General features: G+C 45.9%; 2 protein-coding genes across 3 annotated transcripts in view; one reads left to right on the top strand and one right to left on the bottom strand.

Moving 5' to 3' along the window:
• The window catches only part of LOC141165128 (17-beta-hydroxysteroid dehydrogenase type 3-like), a 145,749-nt gene that overhangs the window by 110,613 nt on the left and 13,072 nt on the right, over positions 1–22,064 (top strand). The window contains exons 7-8 of one of the 2 annotated variants that reach the window (XM_073650767.1): positions 18,246–18,280; positions 18,538–18,619. The exons of the other annotated variant lie outside the window; for it this stretch is intronic. Coding sequence (XP_073506868.1) covers positions 18,246–18,280; positions 18,538–18,619 — 117 coding nt within the window. The remainder of the gene's footprint in view (positions 1–18,245; positions 18,281–18,537; positions 18,620–22,064) is intronic. 2 annotated transcript variants of the gene reach the window in all.
• Positions 799–8,028, bottom strand: LOC141165613 (posterior protein-like). The gene is made up of 4 exons (XM_073651339.1): positions 7,347–8,028; positions 4,696–4,717; positions 1,205–1,945; positions 799–814 (listed from the first exon to the last, which is right to left on the bottom strand). Exons 1-4 carry the CDS (start codon positions 8,026–8,028, stop codon positions 799–801), a joined length of 1,461 nt encoding a protein of 486 aa, XP_073507440.1.

Genomic DNA, 22,064 nt, shown 5'->3' with positions numbered 1-22,064 from the left:
TTCTCTCCTCCAGCGATGCGTCCTGTCTGCCCGAACTGATCTCTCCATGTGAGCCGCGCATGACGTCACTGCCATGCGCAGCTCACATGGAGAGATCAGCTGCCGGAAGTCACTGCTCCCCACGCCGGGACTGTGTGCGCGGGGAGCAGTGACTTCACTCTCCTTCATAGCCGGCACACAGCGTAGCCGCGCTGCGGCTCCCGCTGCTGCCGGGCTATCGCGTGTGCCCGCTTATTAAAGGGCATGAATATTCACCCCCTCACCACGCCCATGGGCGTGGAGAGAGGTTGAATATTCATGCCCTTTAACAGCGGGCACAGGCGATTCCAGCAGCAGCAGGAGCCACAGCGCGGCTACACTGTGTGCTGCTATTAAGGAGCATGAATATTCAGTGCTCCCCATGCCCCATATTCATTTTCTTTAGCAGCGGGGACAGTGTAGGCTGCTGCGGGCGGCTGCTGCCTCCTGTGCCCCGCTCCTCCACCGCTACCGCTCCCCCCACACCCCACATATATATACACCCCCCCAACATTCGGACTATAAGACACACCCCCATTTTCCTCCAAAATTTTGGAGCAAAAAAGTGCGTCTTACAGTCCGAAAAATACGGTATTTAAACCTTTGACTTTGAGCCCATTGTCTAAACCACGTGAATTTTAATTACATATTGGCCATATCGATGTATATACAGAATTATTAACTGTAAAGAGAAATAACCAGTTTCATCTATGGTCACAGTACTGTATATGACCTGTTGAACAAACACATTGGTTAGTCTCCTTGCTCTGATATCACGGGCTAAATGGTCTCCAGTCTAAAAAGAAACACAGACATAATTAGAATACAAATTCAAACCAAACATAAAACATAATTTTATCCTGTCCATTATCCGTATGCTAATTGATTCACATCTACTATGACAGCCAAAGTCTCTCCGTGTTTATTCAACCATATTGGCGCATTGCACTGTGCTATTTAGCAACAGGGGTAGGGCAATCTGTGACCAACTCCAAAATAGCCAGAATGGTAGAGTTGCCCATGGATCAATCACAGGGATATTAGCACCTCCCTTTTGTTGTCTATAATAAGGCGTATCCTGCTCTCTTCCTGTGTTGTCCTTATTAGCATTTGGGCTCTGCATTGCTTGTGCTTTTAGTGCAGGTATAGCAGGGTCAGCTTCTATATTACCTATCTCCTGACATGCCTCTGTGAACTCTGTGTTATTAGTGGTAGATTCTCCCTCATCAACTCAATACTATCAATCCCCTGGTGAAACGAATGGATATTTGGTTCTGGGTACATGTAAGGTGTATTACAATACCGTTTAATATGTCCAGGCCTCCCACATCCATAACAATACCTAACATATCCTCTTCTCTTAGGTCTATATACAGCAGACACATTTGTGGATGTCTCATACTGCTCCTTAGACTCATTACACCAGTCCCTAAGTATATTCACAAAGTTTCCATAGGAGCTGCTATTCCTTAGAGCGACCCTTGTGGTGTAATCTACATTACAATGATTTGCCATTGAATACAGGAAATTAGCATCATCCGGAGACATATCCAGACAGTTGTACACAGTCTTATACAAGGTCAGATAATTATTACAGAAGAGCAGTGGATCATCATATCTCCTGAATCTGGTTATTGCTAGAGCATTTTCACCTCTAGTGTCCCGTCCACCTATGATATCTTGCAATTCCTTCCTTCTTAACTCTGCACCTTTACAATTATCACTCATATGTGCAGATGATAGCTGTGCTGCAAGTGGCCCTGGAAGCCAAGCTTGGAACAGAGACCAAGCATTTTTATTGTTCAGACTATACTGCTGGACCACAGCCTCAAATCTACTAGACAGAAGGATTGGAGAAATATGTGAGTCAAACTTACCAAGAAGTTGACACAGATGAAGCTTTTCAGAAATGGTGTGCAATGGGGCACTATCAATCAATGGAAAACTACATCTGACATTCCTTGTATCCTCATTAGTAGAGATGAGCGGTGTTCGACTCGAACACCGCGCCAATCTCAGATTCGAGCTGTTTTGGGCAGTGTTTGAGTCGTTCGACGAACACGAACGATTTGCAAAAAATTTGGCTGTTCGAGGTTATGTTCGATAACTGTTTGTGCACCAAAAGCATAACTGGATTTTTTCACATCATGCAGGGATTGCATGCCACTCACTGTAATGCCACAGCCATGGTGGTTGTGGCATTACAGTGGTTGCCCAAATCGATGGGAACAGTGCTCACAGTGAAACATGAAAAGCCGGCAATTCAGCAGCGGCATACACCGGTACCCGACAATTTAGAACAGAAAGAATAGAGCATCACACATAGATTAGATAGATAGAAACATGTCAGTCACATATATAAGAAGTACAGTGACCGTGTTGGTTACTGTACTTGTCATTTAGTGTTAAAGGATTTATTTAAAAAAAAATAATAGTGTTTTCATGCACCCGTCTCTTTAAAAAAGCCGGCCTGCAGTTCAGCATCGGTACCCAACAATTTAGAACAGAAAGAATAGAGCATCACACATAGATTAGGTAGATAGAAACATGTCAGTCACATATATAAGAAGTACAGTGATAGTGTTGATTAATGTACTTGTCATTTAGTGTTAAAATAAAGGATTTATTAAAAAAAAATTGGCGTGGGGTTCCCCGTAATTTTAGTCTCTAGCGGAGGTTAAGCAGACGGCTGGGGCAGATGTTTGAAGCCTGGGAAGGGGGTAATACCCACGGAGCTTCCCAGGCTACTAATATCAGCCCCCAGCTGAATACCTAGCCTTTACTAGCTATTAAAATGGGGGACCCAAAAAAAAATGACGTGGGGTCCCCCCTATTTTAATAGCTAGCAAAGGCTAGGCAGACAGCTGGGGGCTGATATTAATAGCCCAGGAAGGGTGCCATGAATATTGGCCCCCTCCCAGGCTAGAAACACCAGCCGTCAGCCGCCCCAGAAATGGCGCATCCATAGGATGCGCCAATTCTGGCACTTAGCCTCGCTCTTCCCACTGCCCTGTAGCGGTGGCAGTGGGGTAATAGGGCTGGGGTGGATGTCAGCTTATAATGCCAGCTAATATTAAGCCCAGGTTAGTAATGGAGAGGCGTCTATAAGACACCCCCATTACTAACCTCATAGTCAAAGTTAAAAAAAAACACAAACATCCAGAATAAAGTCCTTTAATTGAAATAAACACACAATTCTTTAATGTTCTAAATTAAACCATACTTACCGTATCGCCCATTCCAGCTGAAGCCAATGTCTTCTGCAACAAAAGTAAAATAATAAACCAACCTCATCCTTACCTTTCCATGGTTCCCAGGACGGCTTCAGCTCTGCTACATTCACATGACAGGCTGGATCGCAGCCGAAAACTGCCATCCAGTTGCAATGCCGCAGACACTGAGAAGCGCAGGCATGCTTGCGCTCCTCAGTGTCTCGCTGTGACGGCATCCAGATAAGCCGAGTTCATGTCCAATGACCTCAGCTCACCTCATGCCCGTCACTGACAGCGTGGGAGAATTCTCCTGCGCATGCGGTGAGCAGGAGAATTCTCCCACGCTTCAATGGCATTGAGATGACAGGCTGGATCGCAGCTGAGGGCTGCCATCCAGCATGCCATCCTTCATAGACACTGCAGAGCGCAGGCATGCTTGCGCTCTGCAGTGTCTCTGAAGGATGACAAGCTGGATGGCAGTGTTCAGCTGCGATCCAGCCTGTCATCAGAATGCCATCCCAGTGTGGGAGGATTCTCCTGCTCAAGCTCTGCTTGCCTGCCATTGGTAACGGTGTTCGACGGTGTTCTAAGGTGTTCGACGAACAGTTCCACGAACATCCCGGTGTTCGACGAACCGAACCGAACCCGAACACTACGGGGGTGGCTCAACACTACTCATTAGAAAGAGTACAGACATTCAATGTCTCAAAACTGCATTTCTTTGATGTAAGAGACTGTATATGTTGCACTTTGTTATGCAGTTGACACTTAGCTTCGCCCAGTTGTCTCTCCAGTGTTGCAATTAACTTCTCCATTTGACTATTTTTCAGTTCTAAAGAGAAAACCTGATTTGCATGTGAAGTAGTGACACTCAATCTACACTCCTTCAATTGTTCTTCCAACTTCTCATTTCTCACAGCTAATTCATCCACATGTGAACAGCTTAGCCAGGGTGGTATACCGGGGTAAATGGACCTCTTTCTCCCCACAATTCAGGATGCGTTTCGGTACTCTCCCCTTGCGGACATCGACCACCCCCTTGGCCGTCAAGATGGTGGGCCTACTATCAGAGTACACAGGTTCTACCAGAGCCTGATAATCCTGACCCCTGAGACCTATTGCTGCCCGACACCATATTAACATTTCACTCCTAGGGGGCATTGCAATGGGAAATAGATCACTCATTCGAACACTGCCGACTGCCGACTTCTCCACCAGACAGCTCTACCTGTTGTCTTTGCATCAGGGCTTTGATCTCCTTCTGCTGAACTCGCTGCTGACTAGAACTGGCAGTCTCTGCGACCTGTTGCAACAAAACAATAATTTCCCCAAGACAATTCTCTATCACATTGGTGCCTAAGGTTATCATAAGATGGCTTTCTCGGTGATCAATATCTACAATAATCAACCCTTGTGATAGCAATTCTACTTGGCCAACCTTTATGGTCACCTCTTTATACCTCACCTGATGCTAGTGCTGACCATTGCTGGCAAAGATGTTAATATGCTCATCTGGACTGTGGGTAATGTCTGAATCAGTCCAGTATCGTTTAAAAAGGATATATGGCATCGTAGTCACCTGGGAACCAGTGTCCAGTAACGCGTTCATCGGGATGCCATCAAGCACGACAGGTAGGACCGGTCGTCCTCCCACGTACTTGTCTCGCCAGCTTTGTGGGCCTGGTCGTCTTACTCCTGGGGGTTGGCCCTCTGCCCCAGGGGTTGCTCGTTTAAATCGCAGAGTCTTGCGAGGTGCCCCGCCTTTTGACAGCGGCGGCAGATGGGTTGTCCGTTCTGGTCGTAGCAATCGCTGTTCTCCCTCTGGTCGGTGGAATTCTTCTCTGTCGTCGCCACGGGACGTCATCTGGACTGGAAGCCAGCTGAATTCTTTCCTTTGGAGACATTTGCATAGCCTGCACGGTTTTGTTTAGTGTAGCCACACTTTTGGTCAGCTCCTGGACCTGAGGGCGTAGGTCTGCAGAGGGGTCATTATCTAGGGCCTCCACAGGTGCCGGGGAAAAGGACGCTGCCTCCTGGTGGTATGTGATAGCTGGGCGCCGGAGGGGTGCAGTGCCACTTGGGGTTGATTCTCGCAGCACCTGGATGGCCCAGTCTTTAAATTGCGCAAAGTCTAGATCAGGGTTTCGCAGAGCCATAATGTGCAGCTGTGTCCGATGAGCGTTAGACAGGAGCCCCTCGATAAACTGTTCGGTTAAGCAATCTGTCCTCATCTCGCACACTGTCGGGGTCTGCCTGTTTAATGGCCCGCAGCGCCTCCTGCAGGTTTAGAGCATAGTCCCGTACACTGTCCTGCACCCTTTGTTGCACCCGTAGAACTTCATTTTAATCTCTGCTGCTGTGCGGGTGTCAAAGGTATTCTTCAACCTTGCCAGAATTTGCTTAACAGTGCTTTTGTCCCTGCCCGGCCAGGACTTCACCTCCCTCTGGGCTGCACCGATTAGCTGGCCTATGAGGATGCTGACTTTTTGCTCCTCAGACAGGGGGTACACTTGAAACAAACTGCACAGTCTCTCCTCAAATTTGCTCAGGGTGTGCGACTCCCATGAGTATTGAGGCAACCACGCCGCCCTTGGAATATACGGCATGGATAAAGGCATTACAGTGGCGGCGGCCGCGCCCACAGCTAGATCTTCCTCCCCCCCTAGTGAACCTCAGCCAGGTCCTGGGTTTCTGCTGGCGTACCAGTATGCTGCTCTGCAGGCGAGAGGGATCACTTACCCGGCGATTCCGGATTGGGGCCTCCTGCTTCCCCTCCACTGACGTCAAATCACGTGATTATACAGCTCAGCAAAGTCTATGGCATACAGCACCCTGTTATACCGGGCTTCGAATCCTGTTTGTGATGCCAAGTTGACGCGCCCCCTGGGGCCATGGGGTACTCGGTAGCCGGGCTGGTTGGTGCTGGGGATGTCACGGTGGCAGTGGCCCGGTCCGTGACCCAGGGCGGTCAATTAAAGGAAAAGTAAATGGGGAATAAAGTTTTTGGAGATAATGTTCGTGACGCCACCTGTGGTATGTGGCTATATGGGGCCATCGCTGCAGTGCAGATCCACTGGTGCTGGTGGTGACGCAGCAGAGTTGGTTCAGCTCTCCACAGGCAGAGCTAAGCTCCAGGGCAGTATATGATGAATTGTGGAGGTAGATGTTGTTGGTGCGGTGTAATGCAGGGCTGAGGGCGCAGATAATGACCAGACAACAAGTTAATGGCTGTTTCCTCTATCTTTACTTGTGGTTTGTCAGAGCAGACCGGGGCACGGGTACTAGCTGGTAGTGGAGGTCTGAGCGGCCTAGCAGCAAGTTGGGGATCCACCCCGCCGCTTAAGTTATGCTCCGGCCTTCGTTCCTGAGTAAAACGTCTATTCCTCATCCGTATGGTAGGCAGCTCGGGCCTTCCTCAAGTGTCGCTCCTTCGTGGCAACGCTGGGCCCTAGGATGCTGCTGAGCCGCGGGGGGCGTCTGGTGGGGCCAGGAGACCTGCAGTCTCCTGCCCTTCAGATTTAGCTGCCGGGCCTTCAGTGCCCGCACAACCACGGACTCCGGTGTCCAATTCCCTTGCGCTTCTCTCTGGGGCGAGCTTGTTCACAGCTCCCTTCCCCAGGTCCTTCCTCATCGCTCTCCTGTCTCCAACTCTCTTTCAACTAACTCTTTCTAACCCCGCCTCCATATTCCAGTTTAAAGGGGAGGAGCTCCCCTTTCTGGTCTGGAGCCAGGAAAGTGTTGGATGCTGGAATACCTGATTAGGGGACCCCTCCTTGCATCTAGGCATGGCATCACCCCCTGTGAGGGAGGCAATGCCACTGTGGCAACCAGACTCCTGGGGTGCCACATCATCATATCTCTTGAATCTGGTCATTACTAGAGCATTTTCACCTCTAGTGTCCCGTCCACCTATGATATCTTGCAATTCCTTCCTTCTTAACTCTGCACCTTTACAATTATCACTCATATGTGCAGATGATAGCTGTGCTGCAAGTGGCCCTGGAAGCCAAGCTTGGAACAGAGACCAAGCATTTTTATTGTTCAGACTATACTGCTGGACCACAGCCTCAAATCTACTAGACAGAAGGATTGGAGAAATATGTGAGTCAAACTTACCAAGAAGTTGACACAGATGAAGCTTTTCAGAAATGGTGTGCAATTGGGCACTATCAATCAATGGAAAACTACATCTGACATTCCTTGTATTCTCATTAGAAAGAGTACAGACATTCACTGTCTCAAGACTGCATTTCTTTGATGTAAGAGACTGTATATGTTGCTCTTTGTTATGCAGTTGACACTTAGCTTCATCCAGTTGTCTCTCCAGTGTTGCAATTAACTTCTCCATTTGACTATTTTTCAGTTCTAAAGAGAAAACCTGATTTGCATGTGAAGTGACACTCAATCTACACTCCTTCAATTCTTCTTCCAACTTCTCATTTCTCACAGCTAATTTATCCACATGTGAACGTAAACCGTCCATTTCACTAGCTGTATTATCAGAAATTTCAATAACAGAATCACTAATTTTGTCTATATCCTCCTTGATTTGTTGCCTTCGCTTCCACCAATTTGCTTCTTTCATTTCACTCAATTCCTTCATCTTAAGCAACACTGAAATCTCATTGCTTAACTTTTCCTTTTTCAATTTCTTACTGAGTACTTTACTATTTAACTTAATATTATAGATCTTACATTGTGATACCAAGTCCTTGTATTGGACTTCTAAAGATTTATCTGCACTGACATGGTAAATAGCAGATGCATACTTCTTCACATACTTTTCCACAAATTCCATTTTCAGCAAACTATAAACACTTACAAACAAAATTAAAACTGAAGGAACTTAACACTAGGCCTTACACTAGGAACTTCCCAAAGGTCTAAACTCTTTTCACTACTTCCACACTTTCCACACACACACAATTCCAATCTGATTCTGATATACACTATTTTGCCAAATACAAATTATATTTCACTTTTACTAAATACATCCAACGGCACTGTTAACAAAACACAATACTTGATACACAGCAACATCAAAATCATTAGGATCAGCATACAAAAAAAATTTACAAGGAAATTCTTAACTCACCAGTGTTTCCGTTTTATCCAAGATCTAGACTCCTTGGTTCTTTGATCTCCACGCCTTTTCCAAATGTAGATTAAAGTAGATTCATTTATTGCGGATTCTCTGTGGAATTTAATCACAGTCCCATCTGGGGTGCCAAATGTAGAATCTGCTGAGTTTTGGGGTGCCAGTTAATATTAATAAACAAGAGCTACTGGATCTTTAAAAGGGGATTTATTACAAATAGGATATTTACAATAACATACATAAGGGAAAACTAACTAAGGGACAAGGGAACAATGAAAGGGAAAAGCTAAAAGGAAAGGGTGGTAAAATATGGGAAGTGGGAAGAAGAATAAGAATGCCCAACTAGTTTGATGTGCTACCTTTATATTAGTTACACAGTCAGGCATGGCCCATACATTGCCCATCCCTGTAACACCTCCAAATAATGGTACCATCCAATCAGGTCACAGTCTTTGGAGTTCTCCAGAAACATGCAAATGGCTGATGATGCAGACACTCTCCTGAAGGTGGCGCTCTTAGGTCCAGAATGGATAAGAGGGTCAGCGGCCATACATAATTGCAGTGGTCTTCATCTTCCTGTAGATGGTGTCTGGCATCAAGTGGCCTGAGGACAGGTTCAAATCCATTTCGGCTGGCTCCAAGATGTCCATCAAAAGAACAAACACCACAAGCATTGTGTACCAATATACATATTCATAGGCTAGAGACAAGATGTCTACCTCAGGAGCAATGGTATATAATCCAAACCCACAGGGGCAGTGTACATATGTAGATTACAATGGGTGACAAACAGGATCTGCATTCAAGATCACCACAGAAGATGTGTGTACTAGTGATGAGCGAGCACTAAAATATTCGGGTACTCGTTGCTCGGGTCGAGCAAATTGGAATACTCGGGTGCTCGACCCGAGCAACGAGCCCAATGCAAGTCTATGGGAAACCCGAGCATTTTTCAGGCGGCTCCCCCCGGCGGTCTGCAGAGGGCCTAAAAATTGCCCAAATTGTTGGGAACAGTGCTCAAATGACATGGGAACAGCATGGGGATGACCCCTGGAAGCATTTCTGACTCCCAGGTCACTGCTGTCAACAATGTTGTCAGAGTATTACTCCACTTTTACAGACTCACAATAAAACATACAAAAACTAAACAAAATGGATTTTCCTGGGAAATATGTTAAGGAACATCCTTTTCAGGGTAATGACTTGTATATAAGGCAAAATAAATAACCAAAAACAAAAATGCTCCTCCACACCTTGGGCTATGTTCACACGTAGCGTTTTTGATGCGTTTTTGCACTTTTGCATTGCTTTCAACCAAGACAAATGCATTCACCAGGTATTGTCATTTTAACATTTTACAACCTTATCTGGCCATGTGGTGTTTGACACATCATCAGACACATGCATATAGTGCTTAAAAGACATGGGAACAGCATGAGAAGACCTCTGGAAGCATTTCTGACTCCCAGGTCACTGCCTAAAAGTGTGCCCATCATAAGTGATCCTTGGCGCATGCGAAGATGCCTCCCGCCATGCATCTGTCATTGCAGACTTGCAACAATCACCGTCCACGTCCTTGTCCCAGTGCATCGTTCAGTTGTCCCTACCCCATTCCCTGGAATGCAAGCGCAAGTATGCAGCCAGCCACCCACCCACAGCCTGCAATACTATACTGCCAAATTTTTGACAGCTGCTTGCACTTGAAATGTGGCCTTTTAGGCTCGTGGAGGCGGAAGCTTTTCATAACCTCATGCCGGCGGCGGCCAGGTGTCCATACTCGGTCCCCAGCCGCCACTGTTTCTCCCGGTGTCGTCTCCGCCTTCCACAAGCACGGGTCCCACAACATTACCCATGCCCTCCCCAGTGCACTTACTGGGAAGGACCGCCTAACCACAAACACGTGGACAGGTAAATGTGGCCAGGGACGGTACGGAGCCAGTCCACAGCTTTTTTTGCTGAGTTGTATTTCACCACAGCCATATTCTTTAGCTTGGTGAAAGGACTTGGGAAACCATATCTACCCAGCTGTCATTTCTCCCAGGAAGTCCTCTAAATCTGCTTTCACTTGAAATGTGGCCTTTTAGGCTCGTGGAGGCGGAAGCTTTACATAACCTCATGCCGGCGGCGGCCGGGTGTCCATACTCGGTCCCCAGCCGCCACTATTTCTCCCGGTATCGTCTCCGCCTTCCACAAGCACGGGTTCCACAACATTACCTGTGCCCTCCCCAGTGCACATACTGGGAAGGACCGCCTAACCACAAACACGTGTACAGGTGAATGTGGCCAGGGACAGTACGGAGCCAGTCCACAGCTTTTTTTGCTGAGAGTAGTATTTAGCTCGGTGAAAGGACTGGCATAGAGGGAAACCATATCTACTCCGGCTGTCATTTCTCCATCACCAAGTTCTGCCCATTGTCACACACGACCATGCCTGGCTGTATGTTCAGCGGTGAGAGCCACAGATCAGGCTGCTGTGTTACAGCTTTCAACAACTCTGCAGCGCTGGGCGGTTTGTCAGTTAAGCATTAAGCATGTTATCTTCAGCACAGCCTGTTGCCGCTTGGCCAAGGCAGTGCTGCAGTGCTGTCAGCTTGCGACTGATGTGGTCATTTCGGAGATGGAGGAGGAGGTGCAGGAGCTGAACAATGAGATTACATTGAGGTTAAATTGGTGACGCTGTTTTTTATACTAAAGAAAGATCCTATTGTTTGTTTTTTTTAACGTTATTTTTTAAGACAAATGCATTCACCGGGAAATGTCATTTTAACATTTTACAACTTTATCTGGCAATGTGGTGTGTGACACATCATCAGACACATCCTGTTTTATTTATGATGGAGGGACTCTGAAAGTCATAAAGCCTAATTTTATAGGGCCCTCCGGCGGCCCTTACTATTCTTAAAAGGCTCGCAGTCGGCCCTCGCTATTGTTAGAGAGCCATCAGCCGGCTATGCTTTGTTGTTACCATTATTAACAAGTGGGTCTCCTATACTGTTATTGCGTATGCAGTGACTGCAAGGGCTGCCAAAAATTTGGACGCAACCCAATACCCCTTTGAAGAGACATAGAGGAGGGTCTCGGTAAAAAAAAATGTTCCCATTATAAAGAAGCGGGTCTCCTATAGTTGTAATGCCCATGCTGTGACTGCAAGGGCTGCCAAAATTTGGGAAAAACCCCATTAAGAATTTAAAGACACATAGAGCAGGGCCACAGTAACGACAAATTTCATTTAGAAAGGAGAGAGTCTGCTATACAGTTATAGGGTATGCAGTGAGTCCGACGGCTGACCAATTTTAGGAAAAACCCCACTAAGAATTTAAAGACACATAGAGCAGGGCCACAGTAACAAGGTACGACATGTTCCCATTAGAAAGGAGAGCGTCTGCTATACAGTTATAGGGTATGCAGTGAGTCCAACGGCTGATAAATTTTAGGAAAAACCCCACTAAGAAATTAAAGACACATAGAGCAGGGCCACAGTAATGACAAATTCCATTTAGAAAGAAGAGGGTCTGCTATACAGTTATAGGGTATGCAGTGAGTCCAATGGCTGACCAAATTTAGGAAAAACCCCACTAAGAATTTAAAGACACATAGAGCAGGGCCACAGTAACTAGTACGACATGTTCCCATTAGAAAGGAGAGGGTCTACTATAAAGTTATAGGGTATGCAGTGAGTCCAGCGGCTGACCAATTTTAGGAAAAACCCCACTAAGAATTTAAAGACACATAGAGCAGGGTCACAGTAACAAGGTACGACATGTTCCCATTAGAAAGGAGAAGGTCTGCTATACAGTTATAGGGTATGCAGTGAGTCCAACAGCTGACCAAATTTAGGAAAAACCCCACTAAGAAATTAAAGACACATAGAGCAGGGCCACAGTAACGACAAATTCCATTTAGAAAGGAGAGAGTCTGCTATACAGTTATAGGGTATGCAGTTAGTCCAACGGCTGAACAATTTTAGGAAAAACCCCACTAAGAATTTACAGACACACAGAGCAGGGTCACAGTAACAAGGTACGACATGTTCCTATTAAAAAGGAGAGGGTCTGCTATACAGTTATAGGTATGCAGTGAGTCCAACGGCTGACCAAATTTAGGAAAAACACCACAAACAATTTAAAGAGACATAGAGCAGGGCCACAGTAATGACAAATTCCCATTAGAAAGGAGAGAGTCTCCCATAGTGTTGGCCTATGCAGTGAATGCAAGGGCTGCCAAAAATTTGGAGGCACTTCAATGCCCCTTGGAAGAGACGTGGAGGAGGGCCTCATAAAAAAATGTTCCCATTAGAAAGGAGCAGGTCTCCTATACTTGTAATGTCCATTTATTAAGTGTATGGGCTGACAAATATTTACCCCTGGGGGGTATACATGAACATACTGTATAAAAAATTTTTTTACGGGCACCATAAACACCCTTTCAAAAAATTATGTGGGTGTTGCATCATGGACCACGGTCACCCTGGTGATATGGTGGTGGAGGATGAGGAGAAGGAGGAGGACAAGAGCAAATAGCCAAAATCAGGAAGCGTATACCCATGTGTGGGTGTGAAAAGGTGCATTGGAATACACCTCCCAAGAAAAGACACTGTATTTGAGTTTATGTTACGCTGCTATCATTCGGTGGTGTTGAGAAGTCTGGCCCAATCCAGCCCTTGTTCATTTTTATAAGAGTCAGCCTGTCAGCATTTTCAGTTGACAGGCGGATGCACTTATCAGTTATAATTCCACCAGCGGCACTAAAAACCTGCTCTGATAAAACGCTGGCGGCAGGGCAGGCCAGGACCTCCAAGGCATAGAGAGCCAGTTCATTCCACGTATCCAGCTTGGATACCCATTAATTATAAGGCACAGCGGAATCACGGAGGACGTTGGTACGGTCGGCAACTTACTCCCTCAGCATCTTCCCAAACTTTGCACTCCTTGTGAGAGTACCCCGCATCTCAGGGTCTGTGCGATGGGAGGATCTGAGAAAATTCTCCAAGGACTTTGACAGCGTTCCCCTGCCTCTGCTGGATTGAAGTTGTGTCTCTCTCGCCTGTACTCCTTGGTTGTCCAACAAAGTGTGCCCTCTGCCGCCAGCGTTTTCAGATGGGAATTTTTTTAATAGTTTCGCAACAAGGGTCTTCTGGTACAGCCCCATTTTTGTAGACCTGTCCGCCTCAGGAATAAGAGATATAAAATTCTCCTTGTAGAATGGGTCTAGAAGTGTCACCAACCAGTAATGACTGTCACCCAAAATTTTGAGAACGCGAGGGTCATGGGAAAGGCAGCGTAACATAAACTCAGCCATGCGTGCCAGACTACTAACAGGCAAGACTTCCGTGTCCTCACCAAGAGGATGACTGACCATGCTCTCCTCCTCCTCTGTGTCGTCTGGCCATCCACGCTGAACAGATGGTATGACAGCTGTGCAGGTAGTACCGTCTATAGTGCATGAAACTAGCTCCTGTCCTTCCTCTTCCTCCTCTTCCTCATTGTCACCCAATCCACGTTGAGATGAGATGAGGCTTGGCTGTGTGTAATCACCCTCATCGTGCTCCGCCTGCAATGCATCCTCTTTGATTGTGAGCAGAGAGCATTTCAGAAGACAGAGAAGCGGGATGGTGACGCTAATTATGGCATCATTGCCGCTCACCATCTTGGTGGAGTCCTCAAAGTTTTGGAGGATGGTACATATGTCTGACATCCATGTCCACTCCTGAGGTCTTATGTGTGGAGTCTGAACTGAATACCAATGGCCTTGTTGATGCTGGTACTCAACGACTGCCCTCTTCTGCTCACAATTCCTTCCGAACATCTGCAGTGTAGAGTTCCAACACGTGGGGACATCACACAACAGTCTGTTAGCCGGGAGCTTTAAACGCTGCTGAAACACGGCAAGGGCGGTGGAAGCTGTAGCTGACCTTCTAAAATGGGCACACAGGCGGCGTACTTTAACAAGCAGATCCGACAGCTCCAGGTAGGATTTGAGAAACCGCTGAACCACGAGGTTAAGCACATGGGCCAGTCATGGTACGTGTGTGAGCTTGCCTCGCCTCAGAGCCGCCACCAGGTTCCGGCCTTTGTTACACACGACCATGCCTGGCTGTAGGTTCAGCGGTGTGAGCCACAGATCTGCCTGCTCTTTCAGAGCTGTCCACAACTCTTCAGCATTGTGCGGTTTGTCACCTAAGCATATTAGCTTCAGCACAGCCTGTTGCCGCTTGGCTGAGGCAGTGCTGCAGTGCTTCCAGCTTGTGACTAATGTGGTCATTTCGGAGATGGAGGCTGAAGAGGAGGGGGAGGCTGAGGAGGATGAGGTGCAGGAGCTGTAAACCGCGGGGGCAACCCTGATTGACCTAGGGCCCGCAATCCTTGGCGTCGGGAGGACATGTTCCTTCCCAAGGTCCGACTGGGTCCCAGCTTCCACTATGTTAACCCAGTGTGCCGTCAGTGAGATGTACCGTCCCTGCCCACAAGCACTTGTCCACGTGTCCGTGGTTAGGTGGACTTTCCCGGTAACTGCGTTGTTGAGGGCACAACTAATGTTTTGGGACACGTGCTTGTGTAATGCGGGGACGGCACACCGGGAGAAATAGTGGTGGCCGGGGACCGAATACCGAGGGACGGCCGCCGCCATCAGATTGTGGAATGCTTCCGTCTCCACGAGCATAAAAGGCAACATTTCGAGCGCAAGCAGTCGTGAAACTTGAGAATTTAGTAGTGTGGCCTGTGGGGCGTTGGCTGCATATTTGTGCTTGCGTTCCAAGGACAGGGATATGGACAACTGAACGCTGCACTGGGAGAAGGACATGGACGTGCTTCCTGATGCTGCTACTTGAGAGTGCGCAACGACAGGTGCAGGGCTGGAGGAATCTTCGCATGCACCATGGACAGGGGATTGGCTTGCATGCACAACAGCGGAAGAAGCAATGGTGCCACCTGCAGACACTGTTCCTGGACCCTGGGGTTTGGCCCACAAAGTCGGGTGCTTTGCTACCATGTGCCTGATCCCCTGCTGATGCTGGCCTGGCAGGTGGTGCAAATGGCCTTTTTGGGGTTATCGGCAGAGTCTTTAAAAAACAACCAGACTCGGGAAGACCTAACAATTGTACTGGCAACTTCCTTCATGTTGGTGTTACGGGAAACGGTTGCCTGCCTTCTGTCTGCGGCCACCACACTGCTTCTTCCTGTCTGTTGGGGTGCTCTGCCTTCCTCCCCTGTGTGCTGCTGTCCTCCCTCTGCATGTCCTCCTGCCATGTTGGGTCAGTTACTATATCATCCACTACCTCATCTTCAACTTACGCACCCTGGTCCTCCTCCTGACTTTCTGGCAATTGCGTCTCATCATTGTCCACCTCTTGTGACACTTTCCCACTATCGCCTTCGTGTGACCGTGGCTGCTCAAATATTTGAGCATCGCTATACGCGATCTCCTCTTGCCCCGCTTCAAGTGGACCGGGCGAGAGGCCCGAATCTATAAATGGAAAAGTGAACAGCTCTTCAGAGTGTCCAAGTGTGGGATCATTTGTCTCCGAGCACTCGGCATGGTGGGAGGAAGGAGGATCAGGGTGAGGAATATGCGGTCCAGACTCATGGCTACTGAGACTTGACTGTGTGGAAGACAGGGTGGTGGTGGCTAAGTGACTGGAAGCATTATCCGCTATTCAACCAACAATCTTTTGACACTGCTCTGGGTTCAATAGTGGTGTGCTGCGGTCCCCTAGAAATTGGGACAGGAAAGTCAGGCGAGAAGATGTGGGTGTTTGTTGTGACACAATTTCGGCTTGCTCACGGCCTTGTCCTCGGCCTCTGCATGCACCATCACCATCACGTCCAGTTTCCCGTCCCTTGCCTCGTGACTTGCCCATTTTAAATGGAGGACAGTATCTTCCACGCTCACTACAAATGACTGAGTTTGGAGCGAACTTATATGTGATCCGTGTGATGGAGAAAACAGAGTTTTAAATACCTGGCCTGTAGGTAAGTAGTTTGAACAGCAAATTGCTGTGAATTGCTTCACTGACACACTGAAGGAAATTTTTAATGGAGGCCAGAAATGACATGATTTTCTGACAACGTATATGTGATCCAATTGACTGAGAAAACATAATTTTAAAATAGCTGGATTTCTAGCGCTGTAATATGGAAAGGACCTGGCTGTATTCTGCAGAGCCAAGAAGCAAATGGCGCAGAAAAACGGTGTTCTCTGGATTGCTTTTTAAGATCCAAAAAAGTATTCCTGGCCCCTGAGACCTGGGCCTTTGTATAGAAATATCTAACAGCAGCAGAAGGCAGAATTGGAATGGAGCCTTGTGCTATATTAACTGCAGTCTGCTATATACACTGCCTGCCTATATACACTGCCTGATATCTCTGCACATGGATTAGTTAGTCCTCAAAAGGACTGTTTTTAAGATGGATATGTGTAATGTACGGTTTTTCTCCCTACACTACCTAATACACAAGCAAATCTCTCCCTGACGTAGCAGCAGCTCTCCCTACACTGTCTGATCCCGTGTGACTGTGACGAGCATGGCGGCGCCAGGTCTGATATACACCTGATGACGCTGTGCGGCCAGCCAATCACTGTAATGCCACAAACAACATGGCTACGGCATTACAGTGCATGGCAGGCAATACCTGCATGTTGATTGGCGCAGTGAGATGCTCGGGCGAGCACCGAGCAGTAGGGAGCATGCTCGCTCATCACTAGTGTGTACCTGTATCATCCAAGAGGCTGGAGGGCCAATACTCATGTAGATGCAGCCTTTTCTTTATCACTAGAACAAAAGGCACCAAACCACAGGACACACAATTGCCTTCATACCTCATAGGTTTTATGACCCCCCAGTGCCCCCACAGCACATGGTCGATCTGTTTGATGTAGTCCTTTGATGACCTGTAGTGCCATACAGCGTTTGTGGATCAAATTGTGAGTTCAGTCATTCAAATTACACATATTATAGATATTGTCCATGTTCGGTTCCAACAGTCAGTATGCAGTATATGTACAACTCCACACCCCAATATAATAAAGCTGTTTCAATATATCGGTAGAAACTCTGAAATACCTACAAAGAACCTACAAACTGGTTCACATAAGATATTACATACAATCAACTGGACGGCCCTGGGATTTATGCACTTATGCATTTTTGGTGAGAGTCAATATTAGGCTGGGGTCTCACATGTGAGAGAACTGGCTTAATTATGTCAATGTCACTCGGATCAAACTCTGTTAAAGTTTGAGCCGAATGTCATCTTAGTGTGATCTGATTCTCTCACATGCGAAAATCGCAACACAGGTGTGGAGAAGATGGAGAAATTAATTTCTCCATTGTCTGAGTATGCGGATATCAGACTGGAATAGGATTACATTTGAGTGCAGTCCGATGTTTCACGTGCACCCATAGACTTGCATGGGTGCATGTGATCCGAAAGCTGGAGCCACTCGCAGCATGTTGCGATTTTTTTTCATGCCAAATCGACATGAGAAAGAAATAGCAGATCTGCACTGCCCCATAGTATAACATTGGTCCAAGTGCGTTCCAATAAAACATCGGATAGCACTCAGGCATGTTTTCGCTCATGTGAGCGAGCCCTTAGTGTCATTTACGGTATAAGCTTTATTCCCTCAATAATAGATTTTGTGATGATCTCTCGCCTAAATGTCTTTAATAAAATATTGTTGTCTTTTGAAATACTCAGTAGCGTGTCAATTTCTTGCAGCACTAGCTATCTTCATCTATGTGCTCCATATACTTATACTTGTACAGGCCGTTCCACCACATCCCAGATGAAAGCTGAGATCTGGTTAATTTTACTTTTTCTTTGAGCATGTATGAGGCCCAAGGTTGATTTCCGAATGCTTAAATATCTGAGCAGTGGCAATGCAGTTTAAAAAAGACACGTTTTTGTTTCTTTCAGATGACACGGATCGTTCTCCCCCAAATGGTACAAAGGTAATTTTAAGTAATGGTGTTTTTAGGTGGTGCAGGACCCCCCATTTTTGTTTGAGCCATGTAATCCACTGCTGCTGACTTGGTGGAACTTATTAATCAGACAAGAGCACAATGCTGGACAGGTAACCAATGGCTGCCCATTGTGCAGAAGTGTTTCTCAGCATTCAATGTGTAAATGAGAGGCGATACATACTCCTTTTGACTTGAAAAAACGAATGAGCAATATTTTAATGCAATATTCCACTATTATTCCTCAGGCAGAAAGGAATAATTATTAATATTTCCTCAGAAGTTGGAAACCGCCCTTATCCAATGGCACTGCTGTACAGTTCTTCAAAGGTATGAATGAATGAAGCCTGTTAATTTCAATCTATTAGTGCAGAAACTAAGAAGCCACAGGACTAACATGTATAACTATGCAGTAATATGAAATGGGTTGACATCTTATGACTCAACCTCTCTAAGGGTCCAATCCTTTATTATTTTTATGCCTTTTTGTCTAGTTTTTCATGTTTCTAGCCTGTTTTTTCATTTATGCCAATTTTTTCTTTTAATTTGTGTTTCTATTAGAACTGTCTTTTATATGAGTTTTGGTTTTTTTATGTTTGCCAAAGTAGGCACGTGTTTTTTTTTTACATGACTACAGATGGGAGGATCTATTTGCAGGACTCCGATTCATCGGGCAGGACAATAATCTGTGACCAATGGACTAGAGGCCTGCGAATCGCCTTGCCTCACAGCATTCCAGGCTCCTCTATTGATTTGCTACGGCTGGCACAATGTCATCATTAAGGAGTGATGCACATTCGACACCAATCCTGCTAATCAAAGTTGGAAATGTCAAGAGCTGAGGAGATTTGCAGGGCTCCCGTCTAGCGGTGAAGGAGTACTGACATGGCCCAAGCCCTGAAGACTTTTTAAAAAAGTTGCTAAATTATTGCACAAATTTACTCCAATCTGCCATGGAGTGATTTAAAGGATGTCTGATTTTTTTTTAGTAAAATTGGAGACATCTTAGAGGAACATGCCACTTATTCTCTAAAAAGGCACAAGAAAATACAAAAATAAAGAGTATTTTTATTTTGAGCAAAATTCATGAATCATGTGCACCATTCTGAAGAATTAAATGCAAAAAACATAAATGAATACTAAAAAGTAAAAAAAGAAAAGTGACTTTAAAAAAACTGCAAAAGATGATTTGGGGCTCTAAATCCCCAGCCATGAATTTGTTTCCTCTGTTGTCACTGGTAAACCAAATACATCTTAACTTCAACTTTCTATGGTCACCTAATTAATTGGATTATATTAGGGTTAAGCTAATTAACATCTTAGGCTCCTTTTTTGTATCCAATTACCCTTTCATACTATGGAAACGTCACACACTTTCTTGGGAATTGGGTAAACATCATATATCCTGGTTTATACATGATACAGTCATGGTTGAAAGTGTTGGCAGCCTTAAAATTGTTCCAGAAAATGAAGTATTTCTCTCAGAAAATTATTGCAATTACACATGTTTTGTTATACACACATTTATTTCCTTTGTTTGTATTGGAACAACACAAAAAAATAGCGGAAAAGGGCAAATTGGACATAGTTTCAGACAAAATTGTTGGCACCCTCAACTTAATATTTGGTTGCACACCCTTTGGAATAGATAACTGCAATCAATCGCTTCCTATAACCATCAACAAGCTTATTACACCTCTCAACTGGAATTTTGGACCACTCTTCTTTTGCAAACTGCTCCAGGTCTCTCATATTTGAGGGGTGCTTTCTCCCAACATCAATGTTGAGATCTCTCCACAGGTGTTCAATAGGATCTAGATCCGGACCCATTGCTGGCCACTTCAGAACTCTCCAGCACTTTGTTTCCATCCATTTCTGGGTGCTTCTTGAAGTATGTTTGGGGTCATTGTCCTGCTGGACAGGACCCATGACCTAGTACTCAAATTCAGCTTTCTGACACTGGGAACTACATTGCGACCCAAAAGCCTTTGGTAATCTTAAAATTTCATGATGCCTTGCACACAGTCAAGGCACCCAGTGCCAGAGGCAGCAAAACAACCCCAAAACATCTTTGAACTTCCATCACCCTGCCTTGCACTACCCCTGCGTGCGTCCCTACGCATTTCATCAAATAAGAATCATCAGGGGACCTAAGGCACATGCTGAGTTCTTCATACTAGTGCAGAGTAAAGAGGGCAACTCCTAAGTTCTTCCTGTTTGGGCCTCCACAATACGGCCAGATGTGGACTGCCCTTGTTAGGGCAGGAGTTTGGGGTTTGAGTATAGACTATCCCTAATCTATAGGGCTGGACTACTGTCCCTGCCTCCCTGGATGTTACCATCGTTTATGATGTACCTCCTGGACCTGACTGCTGACTACTAATGGGTGAGACCACTCCATATCTTTCAATAAGTTGTAGTATCTTGTGTGATGTGTCGGTTGTCTGTTCACCCATTTCTATATAATTTTCCTTATATCTGTCTGTTTTTGCAAACATTATAGCCCTTAGTTGATTATAGTGTTCCTTTTGCCTCTGACCATTGTAGGGACTCATTTTGGTTTTGCCAGAAATATATTACTTGACTAAACCATTTATGTTGTTTGCTATATTTACTGATAACTAGGGATAGTCCAGTCACTATACCTATACAGAATTGGATATTTATTAAACTGGGCTACACGTATATGCCTTGATAGTGCCGAATTGTGAATCATTAAAGGTGTCCGTTGCACTAAATATATTTGGTTATTACCCTATTTTCAGAACGCCTAATTTGGTGTATCTGATTAATTGTTTTATTAGAGAATTAGGTCGCCTTATTTACCTCAACCAACGGCACTGAGGTTGGAGCCATTCTCTTTTTTCAGGCAGCTACTTGTTTAATTAGTCTATTAAAAGTTATGTTTTCTTCTCACTATTTGCTGTATATGCCATCGATTTGTGAGAGAGTCTTCTAAGTGGACCTAATACTTCCACTATTTTGCTGGTTTACACTCCATAGACTGGAGCAGCAGCCAATGCCAGTTCTCATGCTGTGCTCCACGAGAACCCAGCTGCTGTGACGAACGGTGACGTCAGTAAGGTTACCTCAGTTCACAGCTTCCGGGTCTCACATTGGGTAGCGCGAGAGCTGGAATGATGAGCGGTAATGTCACGGCTCATCATTCTCATGCTGCCTTCTGTGTGAACTGTGGTAACCTTATAGACGTCACCACTTGTGACTGACACCTCTAAATTACTAACCCCAGGGTTTGATGTCAGCAGCTATCGCTGACATCAACCCCACAAACCCATTACCTCGATTGCCAACGCACCAGGGCAATCGGGACGAGCCGAGGCTAAGTGCTAAAATTGGCGCATGTAATGGATGTGCCATTTCTGGGGTGGCTGAGGGCTGGTCTTATTAGGCTGGGAAGAGGCCAATATCCATGGACCTTCCCAGCCTATTAATATCAGCCCGTAGCTGTCTGCTTAGCTTTTGCTTTTGCCCCACATCATTTTTTTTAGGGTCCCCTCTTTTTAATAACCAATAAAGGCTAAGCAGACAGCTGTGAGCTGATGTTGATAGGCTGGGAAGCTCCATGGTTATTGGGCCTTTGCCAGCATAATAAGACCAGCTCACAGCTGTCTGCTTTCCCTTAGCTGGTCATTAAAAATAGGGGGGACCCCATGCCATTTTTTTCATTTATTTATTAGCTAAATACATGCACAGTAAACTACACACACGGAACGAATTATGTATCTCATGGACGTCTTTCTATCTATCTATTATA

Source organism: Phyllobates terribilis, unplaced genomic scaffold (assembly GCF_046119375.1).
Source record: "Phyllobates terribilis strain yellow unplaced genomic scaffold, ASM4611937v1 Scaffold_11__3_contigs__length_659146591, whole genome shotgun sequence".
NCBI lineage: Eukaryota > Metazoa > Chordata > Amphibia > Anura > Dendrobatidae > Phyllobates > Phyllobates terribilis.
The sequence above is the reverse complement of the archived record's forward strand: the minus strand, read 5'-3'. Positions and strand labels throughout refer to the sequence as shown.

What these genes read in the sequence shown, in the direction of transcription:
- LOC141165613 (XM_073651339.1), bottom strand. Translation starts at nt 8,028, where the DNA reads ATGGAATTTGTGGAAAAGTATGTGAAGAAGTATGCATCTGCTATTTAC. An exon ending in TCATCTGTGTCAACTTCTTG is followed by an intron (nt 4,718 to 7,346) that starts GTAAGTTTGACT and finishes CATCTTTGCCAG; the next exon opens with CAATGGTCAGCACTAGCATC. An exon ending in ATGGTCAGCACTAGCATCAG is followed by an intron (nt 1,946 to 4,695) that starts GTGAGGTATAAA and finishes ATTGATTGATAG; the next exon opens with TGCCCCATTGCACACCATTT.